At 42.1% G+C, this 19,846-nt stretch overlaps 1 protein-coding gene across 1 annotated transcript in view; it reads right to left on the bottom strand.

Moving 5' to 3' along the window:
• The window catches only part of LOC111575676 (neuropilin-2-like), a 117,758-nt gene extending 101,404 nt beyond the window's left edge, over nucleotides 1-16,354 (bottom strand). Inside the window, exons 1-2 of the mRNA XM_055014953.1 lie at nucleotides 15,327-16,354; nucleotides 2,731-2,911 (exon numbers count right to left, since the gene is read on the bottom strand). Coding sequence (XP_054870928.1) covers nucleotides 2,731-2,911; nucleotides 15,327-15,402 — 257 coding nt within the window. The 5' untranslated portion in view covers nucleotides 15,403-16,354. The remainder of the gene's footprint in view (nucleotides 1-2,730; nucleotides 2,912-15,326) is intronic.
• Between the last annotated feature and the right edge of the window lie 3,492 nt (nucleotides 16,355-19,846).

Genomic DNA, 19,846 nt, shown 5'->3' with positions numbered 1-19,846 from the left:
TGGAAGGAGGACTTTTGCCTGTCAGTGTTCGTGTTCATCTCTTTCATTCCCCTCAGCTGCTTCCCTGCACTTAAATCGCTACTGTACATGAATCTTAATGAAAACATCTCCCTTTCTTGTGACAACCGCTCCATCGATTCTGACCGCACAGCCAACGGAGTGCTTGACAAAATGTGATGCATTATAGATTACAGATTCCAATCTTAAATTGCAATCGGGATCATAATAGATTGCACTGCTTCATCATAGTGACAACATAAAACAATCATTGTCTGACCAGGGTGCTGCACAGTGGCTTGGTGGTTAGCACTTTTGCCTTGCAGCTAGAAGATCCCTGGTTCGCGTCCCCGCCTTCCTGGGAGTATGGAGTTTGCATGTTCTCCATGTGCATCCATCGGTTTTCTCCGGGTTCTCCTGCTTCCTCCCACAGTCCAAATACATGCTCAGGTTAATTGGTGACTCTAAATTGTCTGTGGGTGTGAATACAAGTGTGATTGTTTCTATATGTAGCCCTGTGACAGACTGGTGACCTGTCCAGGGAGTCCCATGCCTTCACCCTAAGTCAGCTGGGAGAGACTCCAGCCCTCCCATGACCCCACTGAGGATTAAGTGTTGTATAGACAGTGGATAGATGTCTGCCCAGGGCATGCAGATTCAGAACAGTATGTGTGTGTTGATGGATGCTTTTGTGATGCCACCTTATCATGAGTTTTTTATATAATAAAAAGAGACTAGGAGGAACCATATCCCTGATCATAATGTAGTCTGTGAACACAGATAACTCCTTTGTCCCCAGAAGATGTGTATGCACTCCCCTCTTCATAAACTGAACATTAACAGTAGTTTTCTGTTTCTCAAAGCTGTAATTTAACAGGCTTGAGAAAGGAAACACATGGATAATGTTCCTGTGACCGTATTAAATGAAAGAGACATTAGAAAGACAGAGACACAGACACTGGTGTGTGTTTTGCTGTTTTGCTGACAATCACAGGGTGACCATGTATGTCTGCCCCCTACAGACACACACACACCATCCATCAGCTTCTTCTCCTTGGCCTCTTTGAACTCTGAACCTAACAGCTCAATTTCAGCCTACCCTTGCACACACAAACTCACATGCACAGACACACACTCAGGGCATTGGGCGCCTCTAGACCTAAATAGCTCTGCGCTGTGGGGCACTTGTAAATAACTATTAAGCCTGAGATGTTGCCACCAACGCTGCAAATTTCTCTACTAACATGGTCTGGACTATGACTTTTCAAATGGTGCCACGGATACTTAAATAAAAGCATGCAAATACACCAACGGCAGTGTAAGACAAAAGCATACACTGTACACATACAGCAAATATACTGTATGCAGGCACCATAATAAATAAATCAGTGCCTGTTGTTTTTTGAAGTTTCAACTAGATTTCCTCCTCCTGGGGAACGACCGGACTCTAAATGGATCTGAGAAATTCAAAGAGGAAAGAGGGGCAGAGGCAGCGGAGGGGATAAAGAAAAGGGAGAGAAAGGGGGAGAAGAATGCAGACGGAAAGAGGGAGCATCTAATGTATCAAACTGAATGTAGAGCAAAACTGAAAAAATGACGAGAACAGGGAGACAGGCAGAGCAGTGTGCCTTTCATTTCCACGGCGCAGCGCAAAAGAAAAGCTGAACAGAGCAAAGCACAGCGCTCCTTTTCAACCTTTCAGCCTTTCAACAAACAGGCAGCCGGTGAAATATTGATGCTGCAATTCCAACAAAGAAATGTCTGAATGATTTTGGTACATCTGAGTGGGGAAATTCACCTATCTATAATTGATATGGCTGAAATGTTAATAACTGGACGGGAACGCACCAGAACAGACACATAGCAGGAGAGGGTGAAAAGTGTGTGTATTTGTACTGTGTGTGTGTGTGTTTCTGGATCTGTAGCCTTTTACACTCGCTGTGCCCATATTGCCTCAAAGGTTCCTCCTCCACTGTGTGTAGGATGCATTCACCCATGACGTGGCAGTCACTGAGATGGGAACCAGCCAGTCGTTTCTTTAAAGGCACATGACAGAAGACTTCACAAGTTTTTGTTATGGAAAAATGACAGTTGTGTGTTTATGTGTTTTCTGTCTTTCGCACAGATCCCAGCGACTTTTTGCATATCATTGCTTCTGTACATTTCACTGTGTATTTGTTTTCCCATACCACAATGCCAGCATTTTTCCATAATGTCCTGCTTTTTTTCAGTCTGCCTTTATCTCTGCTTGCTCTATTTTTACTTTCATGCTGCCGAACTCTCTGCCTCTCTGTCTGTCTCACCGTGCAACCAAAGCCAAACAGCCAAAAACAATGATGGACACCAAATCCTCTAATCTGTGTTAATTCTCCCAAAGTGTGAAAACCATGCTGGAACAGTAAATGTGTTGTAATTAGACATTGATAATTAGAGACAGGGGACCAAGGGAGGTCCCAAAGTGATTATTATGGGATAGCTAAAGCCAGAGAAACAGGAGGAGAGTGGGCTGAAGTTCATCAGATACTCCCAGCAACTCTCACACAGACAGGCTGGTGGAGCCAGAAACCCCAGAGAGAGCAAAAAGCAGTTTATCGTCTCATCGTTCCTTACTTGCAACCTAACTTCTCAAGCAACTTTAAAACTTTATAACTTTAAACTGCTCTTTCTCACTTTTGTTCTTTAAACCCCTTTGCTTTCCGGCCATCCTATGCTGTTCATGGATCTAAGTCTTACCTGCAGTCCAGTTTCTCTATTTCAAAGTGCGGGTTGAAGTTGAGGACGATACGTTGTGACATCTCCGGTGCTGTGATGACCCAGCGACAGTTCTGGTGAGGTGGATACTCCAGCGGGTAGCCGGGGGTGGTGATGTAACCGGCGTCGCTGGCATCTAAATGGCCACCGCATGGCTCAGATGCTGGATGGACAGAGAGAGATAAAGAGGAAGATGTGAAAATGAAATCACCTCATATGCAAATGAGTACATGTTTACTATTTGTGGCTTTAGTGTAGGAGTTTATCAATTACAACTGGCACAAACCGATTGGCCTGTGATATTCAGGATTTCCTGGTCATCAATATTGTTTTTTGAATCACTTTCTGGTCAAAAAAAACCCAGTTATTTTTAAAAAGTGCTACAGCCATAGTTAAATCTGTAGACACTGTGTTGCCTGTGTAATGTCCCGCCCACAGCACTGTCTGATTGGTTGCAAGCAATGACCTGTCAGCAACAAAGAATAAATGCTGAAAATTTATCTTTTAATTAAGCACATTTAAGGCATTTTACCAAAAGAGTTTGTGTTATTTTAAGTTTTGACATCAATATTTATTTTTTACTGTAAATGCATCAGTAATCAGTCTCCATGGTTACTAATAAGGGTATCAACCCCGGAAAAAGCCTATTAGTCAACGCTTACTTTGGTTCACTGTATCTCCTTGTGCAATATGGAACTCGTTCAAAAAAAAGTACTAAAAGTTTAATTTCAGAATTGTTGTGTATGCTTATTTTACTTGGGGAAGTAATACACAAGTTCACACAATGGAATAAGGTCACTGATTAATGTTTTGAAAAGGTGATGAAGCAGGCAAAAGACATAATAATGGGAGAGTAAGACAGCAGAAGTTCAGTAAACTACAGGAGAAAAGGTGAAGAAATAAATAATTATTGACAGGCAACAAATGTTTTGTTTTAAAAAAGACAACAAAGAACGATCCATCAGATAAACCTTCAATAACAATACTGTAATAACTTCCCTCATAGCGGCATCTGAGGGTCAGTGTGGTTTGCTTATCAACGCTGACCAGAAGGATGCATGAGCTCATTCAAATTAAGCACATTTGTTGATCATGCAGGATTTCACACAGTAAATGGGGGAAAAACAGATAAAAAATGCAGATATGGGCTATGTTTGCAGACACAGGATATGAGAAACGAAAAACTGTACATGTGTCACTGTGTGCATGGTGCCAAAGGTCAACGTAGCATCATGATGCACAAAGACTTCATTCTGGTCCAGGAAGACGTACACACACACACACACACACACACACACTAACACACACACAGTCTTCCAGATGCTGCAGTTACTGTCACAGAGCGGATCCACTTGTCAGCAGTCATACGTCTGTGTCATGTCATCCACAATGCCACTCATTCATTGCTGCAGATGTACTCTGGCATAGATGGGTAACTCATACGTATCTGTAACACCCAGCGGCATAACACACACCACTGTACTGTATGAAATGTATGGCATCTATTGTGCAAAACGCTGTCTGCCCTGTTTGATGGACTGCGCTGCTGTCGACGTGAGCTGAACTTCTTCATTGTTTAAAATCCGCGAAACTAAAGTTAAACCATCATGCATGAATACGATCTTTGTTGAGTCCAAGTACTTCCAATATAATGGCAGTTTAACCCAGAAGGAGCCAGTAAAGACTCAGGAGCCAAGGCTGTCAGTTTGCTCACTTAACATCTCCAAAATAACCCCAATTTAAAACAAGTGTGTCATTTAAGTAATAAGCTGTCTTTCAGCACTCGCAGAAAGATGAATTATAAGAGAGAGAATTCGTAATAAGTGCTTTGCGATCAATTATTTTGAAGGAATTATTTCAACACACACAAAATGTGATCGCTCAGTATATCTCCAACGAAGCAGATGGGTTTCTAGCAAATATTGTTTTGGAAAAAATGATAGCCACAACGGAACAGGTTATTCTAATAAAAACAGCATCTGTCAATGCCGGCTGTTTGATGAGAAATATTTGGCCAGTAAGCAACCCCTGAAATAATTTCCTGTTTTTGAGAGAAAAGGAATACAAACTCACAATCAAGCTCGTGCCAGTTTGTGTTATTCTTTCAATCATGGCTAAATATGCATCAAGAAACCTGCCTTAGGAGACAAATAAAAAGGAAGAAATCTGTGTGATCTGTGTGAGGAGGTTGTGTAACTTGTTGGTCTGTGCCACCGTCTTGCCCGCTGAGCTGTGACGTTTTATTTATCGCCGCTGTGCTGAGAGGGGTGACATAGCCAAGTCAAACTACTCAGCAGAATACAACATGTTTTACCGCTATTAATAGCCGAGCTACTGTAAACCTACTCTGAGAGAAGTCACACATGCAAACATTAACACACACACAGGCGCAGCATAAACACTTTACCAGGCACCATCTTCAAATATAATTCAAAGAGAAAGTCAAACAAACTTGGGCGGTGAAAATCTCACTTTTATTTTCGCGCCTGGAAAATGTGCAAGATCATGGTCTGATGCATGTCATACGTTTAAGAATCAGCAAGGGAAGATTAAAGAGGAGGTCAGATTTCAGCGTTGAGCACAGAATGTGATTGACACTTTGGCATCTATATGTGGTGTCTACCTCACTCTGTCTGCAAACAATTAGTGATCACCACTCTGTGTCCGTGTGTCTCTGTCTGCTTCCCTCTCGCCCCTCATGCTGTGAGCCAACTAGTCCTGTCTATCTCCTCCTGTCTGTTTCCAATCTCCCTGGTGATGTACAGTAATGCAGGAGTAGAGTTACACGGGCTGTGTAACCAAGCCAGATGCATTTCATCTCAGCACCACCTGGATTAGTGTTTAACCACTCTGGAATCTCACAGCAGCATCAGCCAAACACCACTTTTAGCACACCGCTTAGCTAACCGCGTCTTAACGAACACTTGAGGAGGGGTGACGCAAGGGGAGTAAAAACAAGGATTGATAGAGAAATCTAGCCGATTAATAATCTGTTGCTTGGGACTTGTAATGCGTACTCGACTGTTATTGGGGCAAGTCTTGAAATGTGAGAGTAAAATTGCGATTTCATGAGATTCGGTAACACGAACAGACCAGGGAGAGGTTTGCACTTTTATAAAAGATTTCTTTTCTTCCATAGTTAATAAAAAGACCACATTACTCTTTCCCTAGCTTTGAATTTTAACTGGCACGACAAACTGAGCAGCGTACAGATAGTGGGTGGACATAGTAACATGAACACATGTGCAACAGTTCACTTCAGTAAAAGCTACTTTAGGAGTTTTATTCTGTCGGTTTATCCATTTTTTCAAATATATTTTGGCTCGGTCTGACTTCCCTCTCCTCTCTCCCTCTCACCTCTGGCATACAGCCGATAAAGACAGCACCTCCGAGTGTCTGATGAATAAGGCCGATGTGATAGTGAGGGAGGTGCTGTGTGTGCATGAAGTATTGTGTCTGCTCCACTTTAAGAGTCTATTAATCTCCGGACACACACACATTCAGAAAGCCATTCACCGATTATCGCATCCAAACAGGGCAGGAAATGACGCAAGCTGACGCGATGAGTGCATGATATCGTCTTGCATGAGGTGCCTTTTAAAGTGAATTTGATATTTTTAGTTCATCTGCTCCATGCACACGCATATGCAGTCCCTGCTGTGGTAGGACAGTTCATAGGGGAGTAGAAGACTAACTGCTATCTTTACGTCTAAACCCTCTGAACAACAGGGTTGAGGCCGGTTTTTGCTTTTGTTACGTTTTTACTCACTGTGGGTTCTTTTTTATCTGCAATTTAAAGTCCTGCACCTCTCAGGAAACAGCACATTATAACAACGCTCCAATTCAGCAGATTTTTGTAATGTGACTTTTGTCAAAGTTCAGGTACAAATAGCTTAATGGTTGTGGGGAGAAGCTCAAAATTATTTATTTTTTTACAGAATTTGATTAGGGCATACAATTTAATTTGGGATTTTAAAAAAAAAAAGACATGTAGAATGAAATGATTTTTGATTAATTATGATTAAAGCTTTAATTTAATGTTGCTGTCACAGGCTCTGATAAATTCAGTAGTTTTGGTGATTTTTAAAAATATAGCATACCTTAAAATCTGCCAGCAGAGAATTTTTTGAGGTTCAGAGAGTTGAAACAAGAAAGTGCACACATACAGCTTGCCAAAGTAAATCTATAGCAATGCTAATTTATATTCACACTATAGCACTCAGGCCTGCATTCTGTAAAGGAGGAGCAATGTGTGTGTGTGTGTGTGTGTGTGTGTGTGTGTGTGTCTGTCAGAACAGAGGAGATGCTGAGTTGGGAAAAAGTCTGAAGTCATGTCAAGAATTAACAAGCAGGTAAAAGACAGAATGGTCCTTTAACTATGCTTTAACTTTTGCTCCATCGTGGCTGGGCCTGCCGCTCCATTCAGTGCAGTGGTGAGCTTGTATTTTTCCGAGACAAAAACACCGCATCCAAACATCACTATATTCTTTGTCTCACACTTCCCTCTTCTTGACCCCGATTTTTACACACGACCGCTTTTCTCTTGACCACATAAGCCTGTGTGATCATCAGGGAGAGGCTGTATTTAGACCACATATTCACAACAAATGCGCAAACACAAACACAAACCGCTGAACATAACTTACCCCCTTCTGGCTTAGACATTACTGAATTCAGACCACACACAAACACACACACAAGATAAGCAGCGGTAAATGGTGCTAAGCAGTCAAGCAGGGATATCAGACAGGTCACTGCATTATTTATGGCTCTCCGCCACTGAGGTATTGCATCCTGATAACACCTATTCAGCAACTTTTCCCCACATGCGTATACCTCAACACACACACACACAGATGTAGCCATACTGAAATGTAATAAAAACTTACCACGGTCTCAAACATGTGCAAACACACACACACTTCCACACGGAGCGGCTTAGCACAACTGAACTAGATCCTTGTTTGTTGGCCCCAAATGCAAATGTTCTGACCTTGTTTCTAAACTCTCTTAGAGATTCACTCTCCCTCTGAGGGAGTCGGATTTGACTCTAAAGAGACACTTTTCTGCCTGTAGCAATCGATTCTCTAGTCTGAGAGAACTGTGCTAATATGTTGGAGTCTGCATTTATTTCCATTGGCCCGACCTCATAACGAAAGCATTAGTGGTTTAGTAAGTGTTTGTGTATGAAACTGAGAAAATGTGTCTCACCCAGCTAACCAGAACGCTTGTTAAGCGAAAGACCATCAACTTACTATCCATGAACACTGATCCCAGAGCTCCGAACTGCACTACAAGTCTGGCATTCTCATTATTGTGACCTTTGTAGGGAACAGGTCGCTAAATCTAGCAATCAATATATTCTGACCATCTGCATCAAAGCCTGCGGGAAGAATGCTAATTTCCCCATTGATTTCCATGCATTTCTTTTACTACTTTATAATGCATTTTTAGTGGAGTGGCTTGGTTCCAGCATCATGAAGCACCAACCAGACGCTTCAGGCATTGTTTCCTTAAACGGCAAAAAAATACAGATACATTTGTAGTAAAAGCCTTTTGTGTGGCTCTGGGAATATGAGAAACACTGAAAATAACAAACTGAAATGTATTGTTTGGATCAAAACCAAGCAGCCGTTAGTCACCGAAACCTGGGAAACCTCGGGAATGGACAGAAAGAGAGAGGAGAGGAGAGGAAGGAAGAAAAGGCAGAGCAGGGTGAAAGTAAGAAAGGGAGAGTAATGCCAGAACATCTGTCTCTCATCATCTGAAAGGAGAAAGTCAGCAGCTCAGAAAAGCTCACTGGACAGAAAATACAGCATAGGCACATTCAGACACACAAACAGGTGGGGCTGTGTTCTCCAGGTGCCCTGCTCTGACACACAGTGGAAAACTACAGAGCGAGTGTGTGCGTTTGTATCTTCGTAAAACAGAGAGAGAGAGGGACGGTGGAGGACTACAAAGGAGCCGAGAAAGAAAAGAGTGATGGGAAAACGGAGAGAAGAGAGGAAAATGACTCATAAAAAAATAAGGCTGAGTGTGTGAGACAGAAAAAAGTACTGACAGAAGAACAAGCTTCTCAGCTCAGGAGCAAAGACACTACCTGATCTGTAGGGCTTTAGAGAGTAGACAGAGAATATAACAGTGGACAGATGATACAGAGAAAGATTTAAGATCAATAACAGAGAGCAGCAACGGCTAAATGAAAAACTGAAAAACTAATGCTGGGAGAACAGTATGGGAAAAAAGAAGGGGATTGTCCAATTTAAACACAGCGTTTTTTTTCATGCCCTCCATAACGGCATATAGATGTGTTTCTTCGTGTGATGTGGCTGTTGGCAGGGCATCATTTGCAAGTAAAAACTGCTACAAACTGTAGAAAACATAATTATGTTTTAGAATGTGATAGTGACACAGTCAGTGCCACCCTGAGCTCCACTCTACGCACATTTTTTTTTGCTCTATAACATCACCTGATGGACAGTCTCCTACTGCCAACTACATCGAGCCACAACATTAAAACAATCTGCCTAACATTGTGCAAGTCACCCCCGTGCCAGAAAAACAGCTCTGATCCACCAAAGCATCGACACAGGACCTCTGGAGGCGTTGTCCTGGGTGAGGCTGCTGTTGTCAGGATATACCTTTTCCATACGTGCTTGATCTGCATCAGTGTTTAGATGGGTGCCTCGTGTCAAAATAACATCCCAATAAATGCCAGATAATCAAATTTCTTAGCAGAACGTTGCTTTTGAATGATATGATCAGTGTCATTCACTTTACATGTCAGTGGTTTTAATGTTGTGGCAGATTTTTGTATAATCACTTCAGGTGCAGTAGTTGATCTAATTTGTTTTTTGATGCCTTTAAGAGAAGCTACCCAATGTAATTATCAGTCTCCTTGGTCAGACATCGGTCTTATGCATCCCTCTTTATGTTTCATAGCTTTGAACACTGGAGCTAATGCTATGTTATGCCTGAAGTTATTTCAGATGGCACGACCAAGATTTATTTATTTTTTTTACCTGTATCTGCTATTTAAAAACAAAAGTGAGGAAAAAAAGGGGCACTGGTGTGTTCGTGGCACCCTAAAAAAATTATTTTGGCATGTCGTTACGCAAGTCTTATGTCAGGAAATGCAGCCTGTTCCCTGGAAAAAAGTTTGCTTAAGATATTTGCAATGTGAAAAAGCTTATATGAATAATAAAAACAACAAAGTCTATGGTTAACAACATCTAATCCCTCTTCAGATTTCAAAAAGTTTACTCTGTTTGCTGCTTGATAACATTGCTGGCTACATTATTATGATATGTCTTCTCCTAATATAGTAAAAAAGTTTATTTAAGGAACTTATTAAGATCAATGGACCCTTAATCTGTTGTATACCTTTGAAGGATTGAAAAAAAAAATTAACAACAGCCTACTTAAAGCTATAATTGCGCCGTTTAAGATGTTTATGAATGAGTCTCTCTAACAAGCCGTGTGAAAGGATTTCCAACACGGATAAGAACACAAAGATTGACAGAGTCAGAGAGAATAGGCAGAAAGTGAAAAAACAACGATTGGTGGAAACAGTAAAGAGATTTCCCACCGTGGAGAAGCCGGGCAAAAAGAAGGTGAGGGAGGTTTCTTAATCGGGGTGAGGGAAAACACTGACAGAGGGAGGTGTGGAGAAAGAGACAGAGCACGCTATTAAGGAAGAGCTGAAGTGCCATGAAAAGGGGAAAACAACAGGATGATTCAGCGTGAAGGGAGAGAAGAAGTAAAAACAACCTGTGGCCTCGCACTGCACTGCACTGCACTGCACTGCACTGCACTGCACTGCTCTGGAGGGACTCCTGAAGACACAGAAGGCTTTGCTAGTACACAGACTCGCTCGCACAAACAGTTCTCTTTGTGTGCAAAGCTTTTAAAAGAAGCGAGGACAGGAAAATATCCTCATTTGAAGGATTTCCATGATCTCCCCTTCCCTCCGAGGACATTTGTTCTTCACAAGTGTACAAACACAAGAACACACACTCACTCACGCGCTCCCCATCCTCTCTAATTACTCCAGTCATTACCAACGGCCAATGAAGACACTAGAATTCTAACAGTTTACTAATGACATGATAACTGTAATTAGAACATCCTGCTGGACCCACTAATTGTCCTCTCCCTTTTACAGATGAGAGAGAGATGGAGAGAAAGAGAGAGAGAGAGTGTGTGCCAAAGGTTAATTGGTTTAATGTTTATTCACTCATTGCAGACTAGGTTGATGATGTCAGTGGAACAGCTCCTCTGTTATTAGGCCATGATTATTCTAATGACTGAAACAACCAATGCCATCTTATTTGATTCCTGCAAATGTCTCTTTTTTTTTGTTGCCAAAGTCGCACAGCTAATTGACACATAATGTATTTGAATTTATTTGCATGCGCCTTCAAAAGAAAGAAAGGCAAAAAAAAAAACAAAACACAGCCGTCTGAGTCACTAGATGAATAAGGATAAGTCTTAATCCTGCAAACCTGGTGGTAAACACCTGCTACCTGCACCATAATTAAAATGAAATCAGTCCTAAGGAAAAAGCTCCAAAGATCAGCATACTCAAATAAAGTGTCACATAAAATGGTTTCAATCTAACCCTTACCATAAAGGGCCAACTTGAAATGTTGTAAATTGAGTTGACCATTTTACTTAAATGAATTCTATGACCTCTTTGTGAACAGAGGTACTTTAGATTTGTCCTTGGATTTCAATAAAAACACCTCCAGTCTGGTTAAAATGAGTGGAAAACTGCTATTTTAAGTCCAATCACCACTTTAATTGTCATATAATCAAATTCTAATCAAGATCATTATATAGAGAATTTAATTACGACACGGTGAAGGTGAAAGATTAGAGTATATTAATAAAACGATACACCTTGGCCAGGAACCCTCCTGTGCATGGCAGAAGAGAGGAATAAATCTGGCTTGGTTTACTGCAGGTGGCTCCACTCAACTACTGCTTCACACTCTGCTGCTTTCCTCTTATTTCACTAATGCCCTATAATACCCTCTCCCTCTCACTTTCTCCCTTTCCCCCTCCTTTTTTTGCACTCTTTGTTCTATCCATCTTTTTTTCTTGCTCTCCATCTCTCTGGTCACTTACTCTCTTTTTATTGCTTCATTGTTTCAATGTGCAAAATTCATGCTAGCAATGCATCACAGACGTTATATTTCAATTTCCTTCCCCTCTGTATCAGTAAATCATTCAACATACCAGACAACACAGCAGTCATAAAGAATGACTGAAATGGGGCTAAAAAAACAAAACAATCAGAAAATTACAGACAAACAGGAGGAAACTGATTTCAGAGTCACTAATTGTTTTCCGTTTATAGCAAGCTGCAATATACTTTTCTTCTAATACTGAGCATTCATTTACTCACTCTTTCTAAATGTGCTGTTTGACTGTTCATAACACACAGCTGTGTTGTAGCCTTTCTAAAGTACACTTGCCAGTCTTCATATATGCAAAGTAATTATCCACAAAACACAAAATTACATTGTGAGTAATAAACAGAAGTAAATTCAAATTCAGAGAATATAAAGTCTGAAAAAACTGATCTTTCCTAATGTGAAGTAATGATATAGAATGAGTGCATTTGTGGCAGTGAGTCAATTCATTATGTAGCGGGGTAAAATGGGGTATAACCCCATTATGTGAATAAATGACATGGATGATTTGTTTTATTGATGGCCAGCTGACACTTACAAAGCACTACGACCTGCACCAATGTAATATTTAATTATTACAAGCCGACCCCATGTAGGGGTAAAGCTGGAGGCTAACGAATTCATTTGGAAGCTCTGTCACACTCACGATACATGGTGTAGATAAAGTAGCAAAAGCCTCTTGCTTCTGCAGGACTATGACTAAACAACTAAAAGCAAATTAAAGTTATACTCTGCCTAATGCAACCATCCTGAACCTTAAAGCTCTGTCAAACTCATTTATTTCCATGTATATAGATGGAGTTGTTGACTTTTTCTCCCCAAATTCTCTCCCTGTGTTCCAGACTTTAGAAATCACACCAAGTTGGTTGGAGCCACAGAAAAAAAAACACCTCATAATCCAGTCCTTAATGCATATCTGTGGGCCATTCACCCCACTGCTCCTGTACTTCTTGCACACTGTATCATGGTGATCCTGTTTCATCATCCAACATATTTCAGCAGAGACACTATAGAGGCAGACAGCTGGTCTTGAGTGGCCAATTATGTCCGTTTATCTCCCTTCCAGGCACAGCTGTGATCAAACGGAATGAAGAAACAGGATCAAACAGCGAGGCGAAAAATCATTCTTCCGTTTCGTTCACTTCTTTCTGCAGCTTCCCTCTGCCTGTCTCTGTCTCTGTTACTTCCTCCCTCTGTACTTCCATCCCTCCTGTCTCTCGCCACATATACACTTCTTAGTCTCAACTATGCTTTCCTTGCTCATCTCTCCGGAGACAACAGAGCAGAGGCATCTATAAAAGTTTACTGCTGAGGAAGCTTCATTCTGCATAGCCCACTGCTGAGATTGTGTTGTGTGTGTGTGTTCCAGCGGTGCTCAGTGTACCAGCAGGGAGATCTGGAGGGGAGCTTGAGGGAGTCCCCAGAAAAACGAAGTTTCACCTACTGTCAGCAGATATTCTGTCGCCAAAAAATAACAGAATATCAACATGTTCTCATATAAAATAGGTTCAAACATGCTGTTTGGCAGTGCTTGACTGGTGCATACTTTCCCACATCGGAAGTGAATGTGATGTAAAGAATGCATCCACTGTTCTCTCTGTACACTGTGGTTCTCAAAAACAACATTTGGCAGACGGGCCACTCAATCCAAGTCATGAGATCCGCAAAAGCCGTCCTGAATAGGCTCTAAATCAATAAAACCTAGAATGCAACCAACCTCTCCACAGCTACCCTTTTTCATTTCCCCCTCTTGCAAATGTAAATATATCTCAAAGCAGAAAGAGGACCTTGAGGAGAGATTAAAAACGACTGGGTTAACTTCTCAGGTCTTGACAGCAAAGAGAAGCCATTAGAAGTAGTCAGAGTGAGTCTAACTGTGGGGGAAATTACTCTCATGGTGCAGGTCGTCAGTCTTTTTGAAAGCAGACAATAGAAGCTATTTTTTGCTCTTAATCTTAAAATAAACTGTTTAAACTGCCTTTTAAAGTCAGTTTGTTAATATATGTTTTGTTTTTTTTTTTAAAAACAGCTGATCCCAAGTTTTCATTAGCAGAGAAACCGAAACGTCTCTATAACACCTGTGGATACCTGTGCAAAATAAGAAATCTGTGTATGAATTCTATGATATGGTGTTAAATAGCTTTATTTTAACCAAAAAAGACTAAAAGGTTTTTTTTCCTATGAAATGAGCTCAGACATAGAGTTTTCGGGATCCCCCTTCGTGCGTAAAGATCGTCTGGATAGACATGTAAACGCATCGTGCCATAAACGTGCGTTTAAGGCACGATTTTGCCTCGCCATCTTTAATAAAGTCTAAAGCACAGAACATATGCCGTTTTGCACATCAAATATACAAAAAAAAGTGAACTGCTGATGTGAGTTATGTCCCTGAAAATCGTGTCGCGCACACAGGCTCGTGGAGCGATCAGACCTCCGCAGCTTCAGCCGAGTCGGACCTCCGTGGAGCGCCGGAGCTGACCTTTCCAGACGGAGGCAGCAGCCTGCTCAGAGTCGGCAACAGCTCTCCGCACAACTTTGGCAGTCACATTTAAAAACACATCCATGCAAAGGATCACGCTGAAGCTTCGAAATACGTTCCGCTGCCAGTTTTCAGGAAACACTGTAGTGTTAAGAGACCGTAGTTTCTGAGATAAAACAAGTGCCATAAGGTCACGACAAACTCTGCTGAGAAGCAGACTGCTGACACCGATGTTCAGGAATATTAAAGGAACACGTTTCACCATTAAATCTCCCCCGAGAACGGGCATTGATTAAGCTGTACATGGTTTAGATGTTTTTCGAGGCGACAAAATCAATATTGATATCAAGCCAAGATCCCAACATTTCTCAGACGGAGAGAAACCAGCAGCGGAGCGGAACAATGAACAGAGGCGGCGGTGATGCTCCGTAAAATCGCCTTATTAGAAAGCAGAGATAACAGATTTTGGGTTGTTTTCTCACTTTTTAAAATCTCACCTCTCCACCTCTGTGTGCTTCACGCCGACCGAGCGAGCTGATGGGCTCTGGGGAGATAAAAGATCACAGCCCATCCCGGAGCAGAGATCTCCCTTCTAATTGTGATCAAACTAAACTAATCAATGTCCCTCTGCGCTCTACAGTTCATCAGCGCACTGCTTGCAGAGGACTGGAGGCTGGGGTACCCTCTAGTCACAAAATGTGTGATGATGGTTTCTCTGAAATGCAATTTATTTTACATTCAGTCTGTTTTAAATTGACAGGAAAACACAACTTTTCTTCAGAGAAACAATGAATCTCTGCTATGTTTTACAAATGTATTTGTGAGCTGGAGGAAAAAAATTCTTTTAAAAAAATTTACCACCTAACGTGACAACTGGGTTGAAGCAAAAGCGGCAAACTTACCCCCTTCCTCTGCTTTTACTGCTGAGGGCGAAAGAAAAGCCAGTATACATCCACAGAGCCATATGAATAAATCCATCTTTTTTCTTCGGATTTGGAGAAAAAAATCGCCTCTTCTCCTCCTGTGTGGTTTTATTCGTTTTATCTGAGATAAATCAGTCCAAAGTCCCAGTTACTGTTCTTTTTCTTAGTTCTATATTTCTCTGAAGCGCAGCACCACCAGCCCAGAGCCCAAAATCCAAACGCCGGGTAGCGCTCCCCGGACTCTCCAAGAATATCGCGCAGGTTTATAGCGCACAGCCCGTATGAGTTGTGTCAGTGTGTGCCTCTGCTTCTTTTCTCGTGTAAACCAGTCAGCACGATTAGTGCAACTTGATCTGAAATCAGTGTAATTTGTACACTAAACACAGTTTTAAAGCTGCGAGATCCATTGCGGTGCGCACAGTCGGCAGCTGTGGGTCCTTCTGTCTGTCAAAACGCGCGTGTGTATACAGACCTCGTCAGCACAGTTGACAGACAAAACCATAAATTTCAAAAATAATAAGAAATCACTGCAACTTCAAAAAACAAACACCAGAAACATCAGCAGACAACCATTAAGTTTGTCAAAAAAAATCTGAAAAAGTAACGAGTTTTTCCTCCACGGATCGATAAAATATCCCCAATTCTTTTTTTTCTTTCTGTCTCTCTTTACAAGGGGAGCATTTTCTTGATAAAAGCACGAAATGTTTTCCCATCGATTGTCCTCCTAATGTGCCGTCCCAACAACAGTCCGCTTTTGCGCAAAAAGATAACACAAGATCTCCTGGAGGAGGCAGCTCCGATCTGCGTGCGTAAAACCAGTCAGGAGAGAATAAACGTGGTGCCTCTCCACTCTCCTCCTACAAAACTGTGCGTTTCTTCTCTGAAACACGCTCCTGTGTGTCCGCTCTCTCTCTCTCTGACTCTCTCTCTGACTCTCTCTCTCTCTCCCCCGGCAGCTCAGGCAGTGCGCTCCTTCCTTCCTCTCCGATCTCCACCGGGTTTGTGGCAGCGAGCAGGACTGCTCACTCAGTCCCCTGTCTCGGTGTGCGTGCACGTCGCGCGGGCGCGTGTATCGGATTACAGTAGGCACCTCGGCCCGCCTCCATATAGCCCCTCACTGATTAAAGAGCAGTTTCATCTCCCTCTCTCACCCCTCTACCCCCTTCTCTCTTTTTTTTTTTTTTGCCTGACCATCTCTCACCCTCTCTCCTCCTTTTCTGTCAATTTTACCAGATTTCCTTCACGACTTTCCCCATTTTTCTCCAATTCGATCTAGATACTTTTTTCTTTTCCTCTCTCTCCTTTTCCCTCCAGTCCCTCTGGCATTAAAGAGAATGGTTGAAAGAAGAAAGGCGGAAAACAGAGGGAGAGAGGAGGCCCACAGCACAGCTTTATGAGCTTTGTGGTATGGTCCTGGGAGCTTTAAAATGAACCTGGTGCTGGTTTATAGCATGACAGGGGAAAAACTGACCCGGCAATGCCATGTACATGTGGACAGGTGAAAATGCAGCAGGATTTGAATGGTAGCTTAGTGATCAGTAATCAAAAATACGTTATTAATAAGGTTGCTGTGAAGATTAACAAATGCATTTTCTTCTCTGTGAAAGAGACACATTTACTTGTCATGCAGGGCAGCCATTGTGATGATAATGGTTGAGCTCTTGGGTGCAAAAAAATTCTCACACACACACACCTTTGTTGCACATACACGAACACTTGTATGCAAGCCAGGGCAAAAAGCTGTTTACCAAGGGCACATGGGTCAGTGGTGAACAGAATCTAAACAAGGAGAAGAGGATAGACAGCAATACGATGCAGACACACACACACAAACAAACACATCCACAGCACAAGCTGGGCATGCATTGACACACACACACACGGTAATGGGATTGAATGACAAGGTGACTGGATTTCTGTCTACTCACTGAGCAGACATTGCGAGTTTAAAACCATTCTGCTGTTTCACTCTCTTTCATGGTGCACTCTCTCCCTTTTCTCGCTCACGCTCAGCAGTATAATCGAGGGAGTGCGTCTGTGGGAGGTGTGTTTCAGCAACACCAAAGCTTGTGGCCTGAAAAGCTAACCCAATCTTAGCTCTTGCACTGCCTTCCCAGGACACACCCTGCACACATTCACTCACAGATGCACACACATGTTGGCCATAATGACACAGCTGAACTCACCACTGACCACTCAGCAAAAAAAATAATAAAATAAAAAATCATGTTAGGCACTGAGATCTCATGGGAAGAAAACCCCTTTCCAACCCTTCCATGACAGAGGAGATAATCACACGATTGCTGACGCTTCTTACGTCATGTGCCAATTATTTATCACCCCTTGAACCTTTCTGGCTCAGTTTTCTGAGAACAAGCAGTCCTAAGGAGCGATACACGAGTTCACAAATCTCCGCCCTGATCATGGTACGCAGGCTGGTAAATTGTGTCATCTATCACACAGTTTAGGACAGAAACACACGCAGGCGCACATACACACCATCAAACTGTCACTCAGATGTTTTCAAACATCTCTGGAGGTCTGAAGGTATTAAGTTCTTTTTCCATTCCACTTGCTGTGTGTGTGTGTGTGTGTGTGTGTGTGTGTGTGGGTGTGTGTGTGTGTGGCAGAGAGACGGTAACTGTCACCCCACTCATTCCTTGGGTCCCTCTCGTCGTACGACCTCTGTAACCCGTCTCTCTCACCCCTTCTCACCCCCTTCATACAGTGTCTTTCCACTGAAACTAAACCCACCCTGGTCCACTGGAATCTGTCAAGCAACGAGAGCACATAACAGTCACATGGTAATATCCCTGCAACGTTCATCTGAGCACTTGGTCCTCAAAAATGTCTTACTTTTAACAGTAGAGAACAGGTAGACATGGTGCTCTGTGAGATGTTTAATAGCAGTTTAACACTGTTGCTGTTCGTACATTATTATGAAACATTTGAAGTTTTTGAATATGGACAATAGGTTATTTCAGTGTTGCATAAAGAGGAGAACTTTTATTTTATATTAATCCACAGAGAGAGAGACATTCTGTCTTTAAACTGAAGTGAAATAGTGTTAAATTGAGTCTCAAGTTTTTGTTTCAGCAGAGTCTGCTGAACGCAAAAAGTGTTTGAAATCTTAGTATCCACAAGTTGGCAGGAGGAATTTGGACCAGAGAAGTAGGAAATAACCTCTGCGGATCATTCTGAAACCATGCCACAGCACCACATGGACCCAAACCTTGTGGACTTTCCCGTCACGCATTCTTCTGTATAACTTACAACAGTGTTGTGAAACTAGGCTAAGCTAATCCATGACACCCTTTCTGCTTGCCAAGCAGCGGACTGGGTTTCTCGGCTTTACCGAGGTTCCATTTTAGGGCAATGAACAGAAATGCTGCTCGCTGCTCGCAGCGTGGCATCTCTTATGACTGAAGACTATCTGCAGACATCTTTTATTAAGTCATCTTAGATTGCTAGTAGTGTCAAAAACAATCTGGCAGCTACACAAATTATTCATCCAATACATCTAATTTGGTGCATTGTCTAGTTTAAAGCAAAACCTTACCATGCAGTCAGATAAGACTTGACAGATTTGCTTGTAGATGCACTGGAGATGCATGCTTGTTCCCTCACGTGTTTTTGGAACAATGGAAAATTAACTCCTTTCTTTTTTAAACTCTGTGACTTTTCTGACAGGTGAAGCTTACATTGGTTGATTCCTAACAGAGCAAAAATCCCCCTCAGCATGGGACAAATGTGTAAAGGCCAGTTCATGGTTTCCACAACCCTGTGTACAGACTGATGTGGCCTTTGAAGGTGGACAGTGGACACTCATGTAGTTCTGTTCATGCTAGCATAGGTATGTGTGGGTCTGCCACTCAGTCACATCGCCCCTCAGATTCAACGCAGTAAAACTCAAAGGGCTTCCGTGGATGTTTCTGAAAGGCTGGCTGTGACTTTACACTTTTTACAACAGCCAATCACAGACTGGGCTGTAGCACCGCGCTCCTCTGATTAGTACAGAGGTGTGCCAAGCAAAGTGAGCAGAAGATTTCCGCTGGTGGAAAGCATGTTGCTGAAAATCAAAGCACCTCCAAAGTCTGTCATCGATGATTTTAACAACAGCTCTTTCAATTGTGAATTATAAATGTGTGCATGACGGAGAATCTCCTCGATTAGTCTCTCATCATTACAAGTATTTGTTTTCCTGGTGCTTATGCAGTCAGTTTGACAGATGACAAATCTATGTCACATGTACCTCTTCCGACACTTCCAGACATGTGGACACGGAAAGCATGAATTGGCCTCAAGTCTGATCCAAAAGAGGCATAGAGTGTTTTGTCTGTTTTACGCTGCTATTGATTTTGACTGTTAACATGTTTGACCTCTTTGATTGGTTTAATAGCTGCACTCTCTGTCTTTACTGTGGCTACTGTTCTTGGAGCAGTGAAGTGAGATAACATTTCAATTTTACATCTCTTGACTGAGTGTTTTACTGCTTCAGG

The sequence above is a fragment of the Amphiprion ocellaris genome, chromosome 11 (assembly GCF_022539595.1).
Source record: "Amphiprion ocellaris isolate individual 3 ecotype Okinawa chromosome 11, ASM2253959v1, whole genome shotgun sequence".
Lineage (NCBI taxonomy): Eukaryota > Metazoa > Chordata > Actinopteri > Pomacentridae > Amphiprion > Amphiprion ocellaris.
The sequence above is the reverse complement of the archived record's forward strand: the minus strand, read 5'-3'. Positions and strand labels throughout refer to the sequence as shown.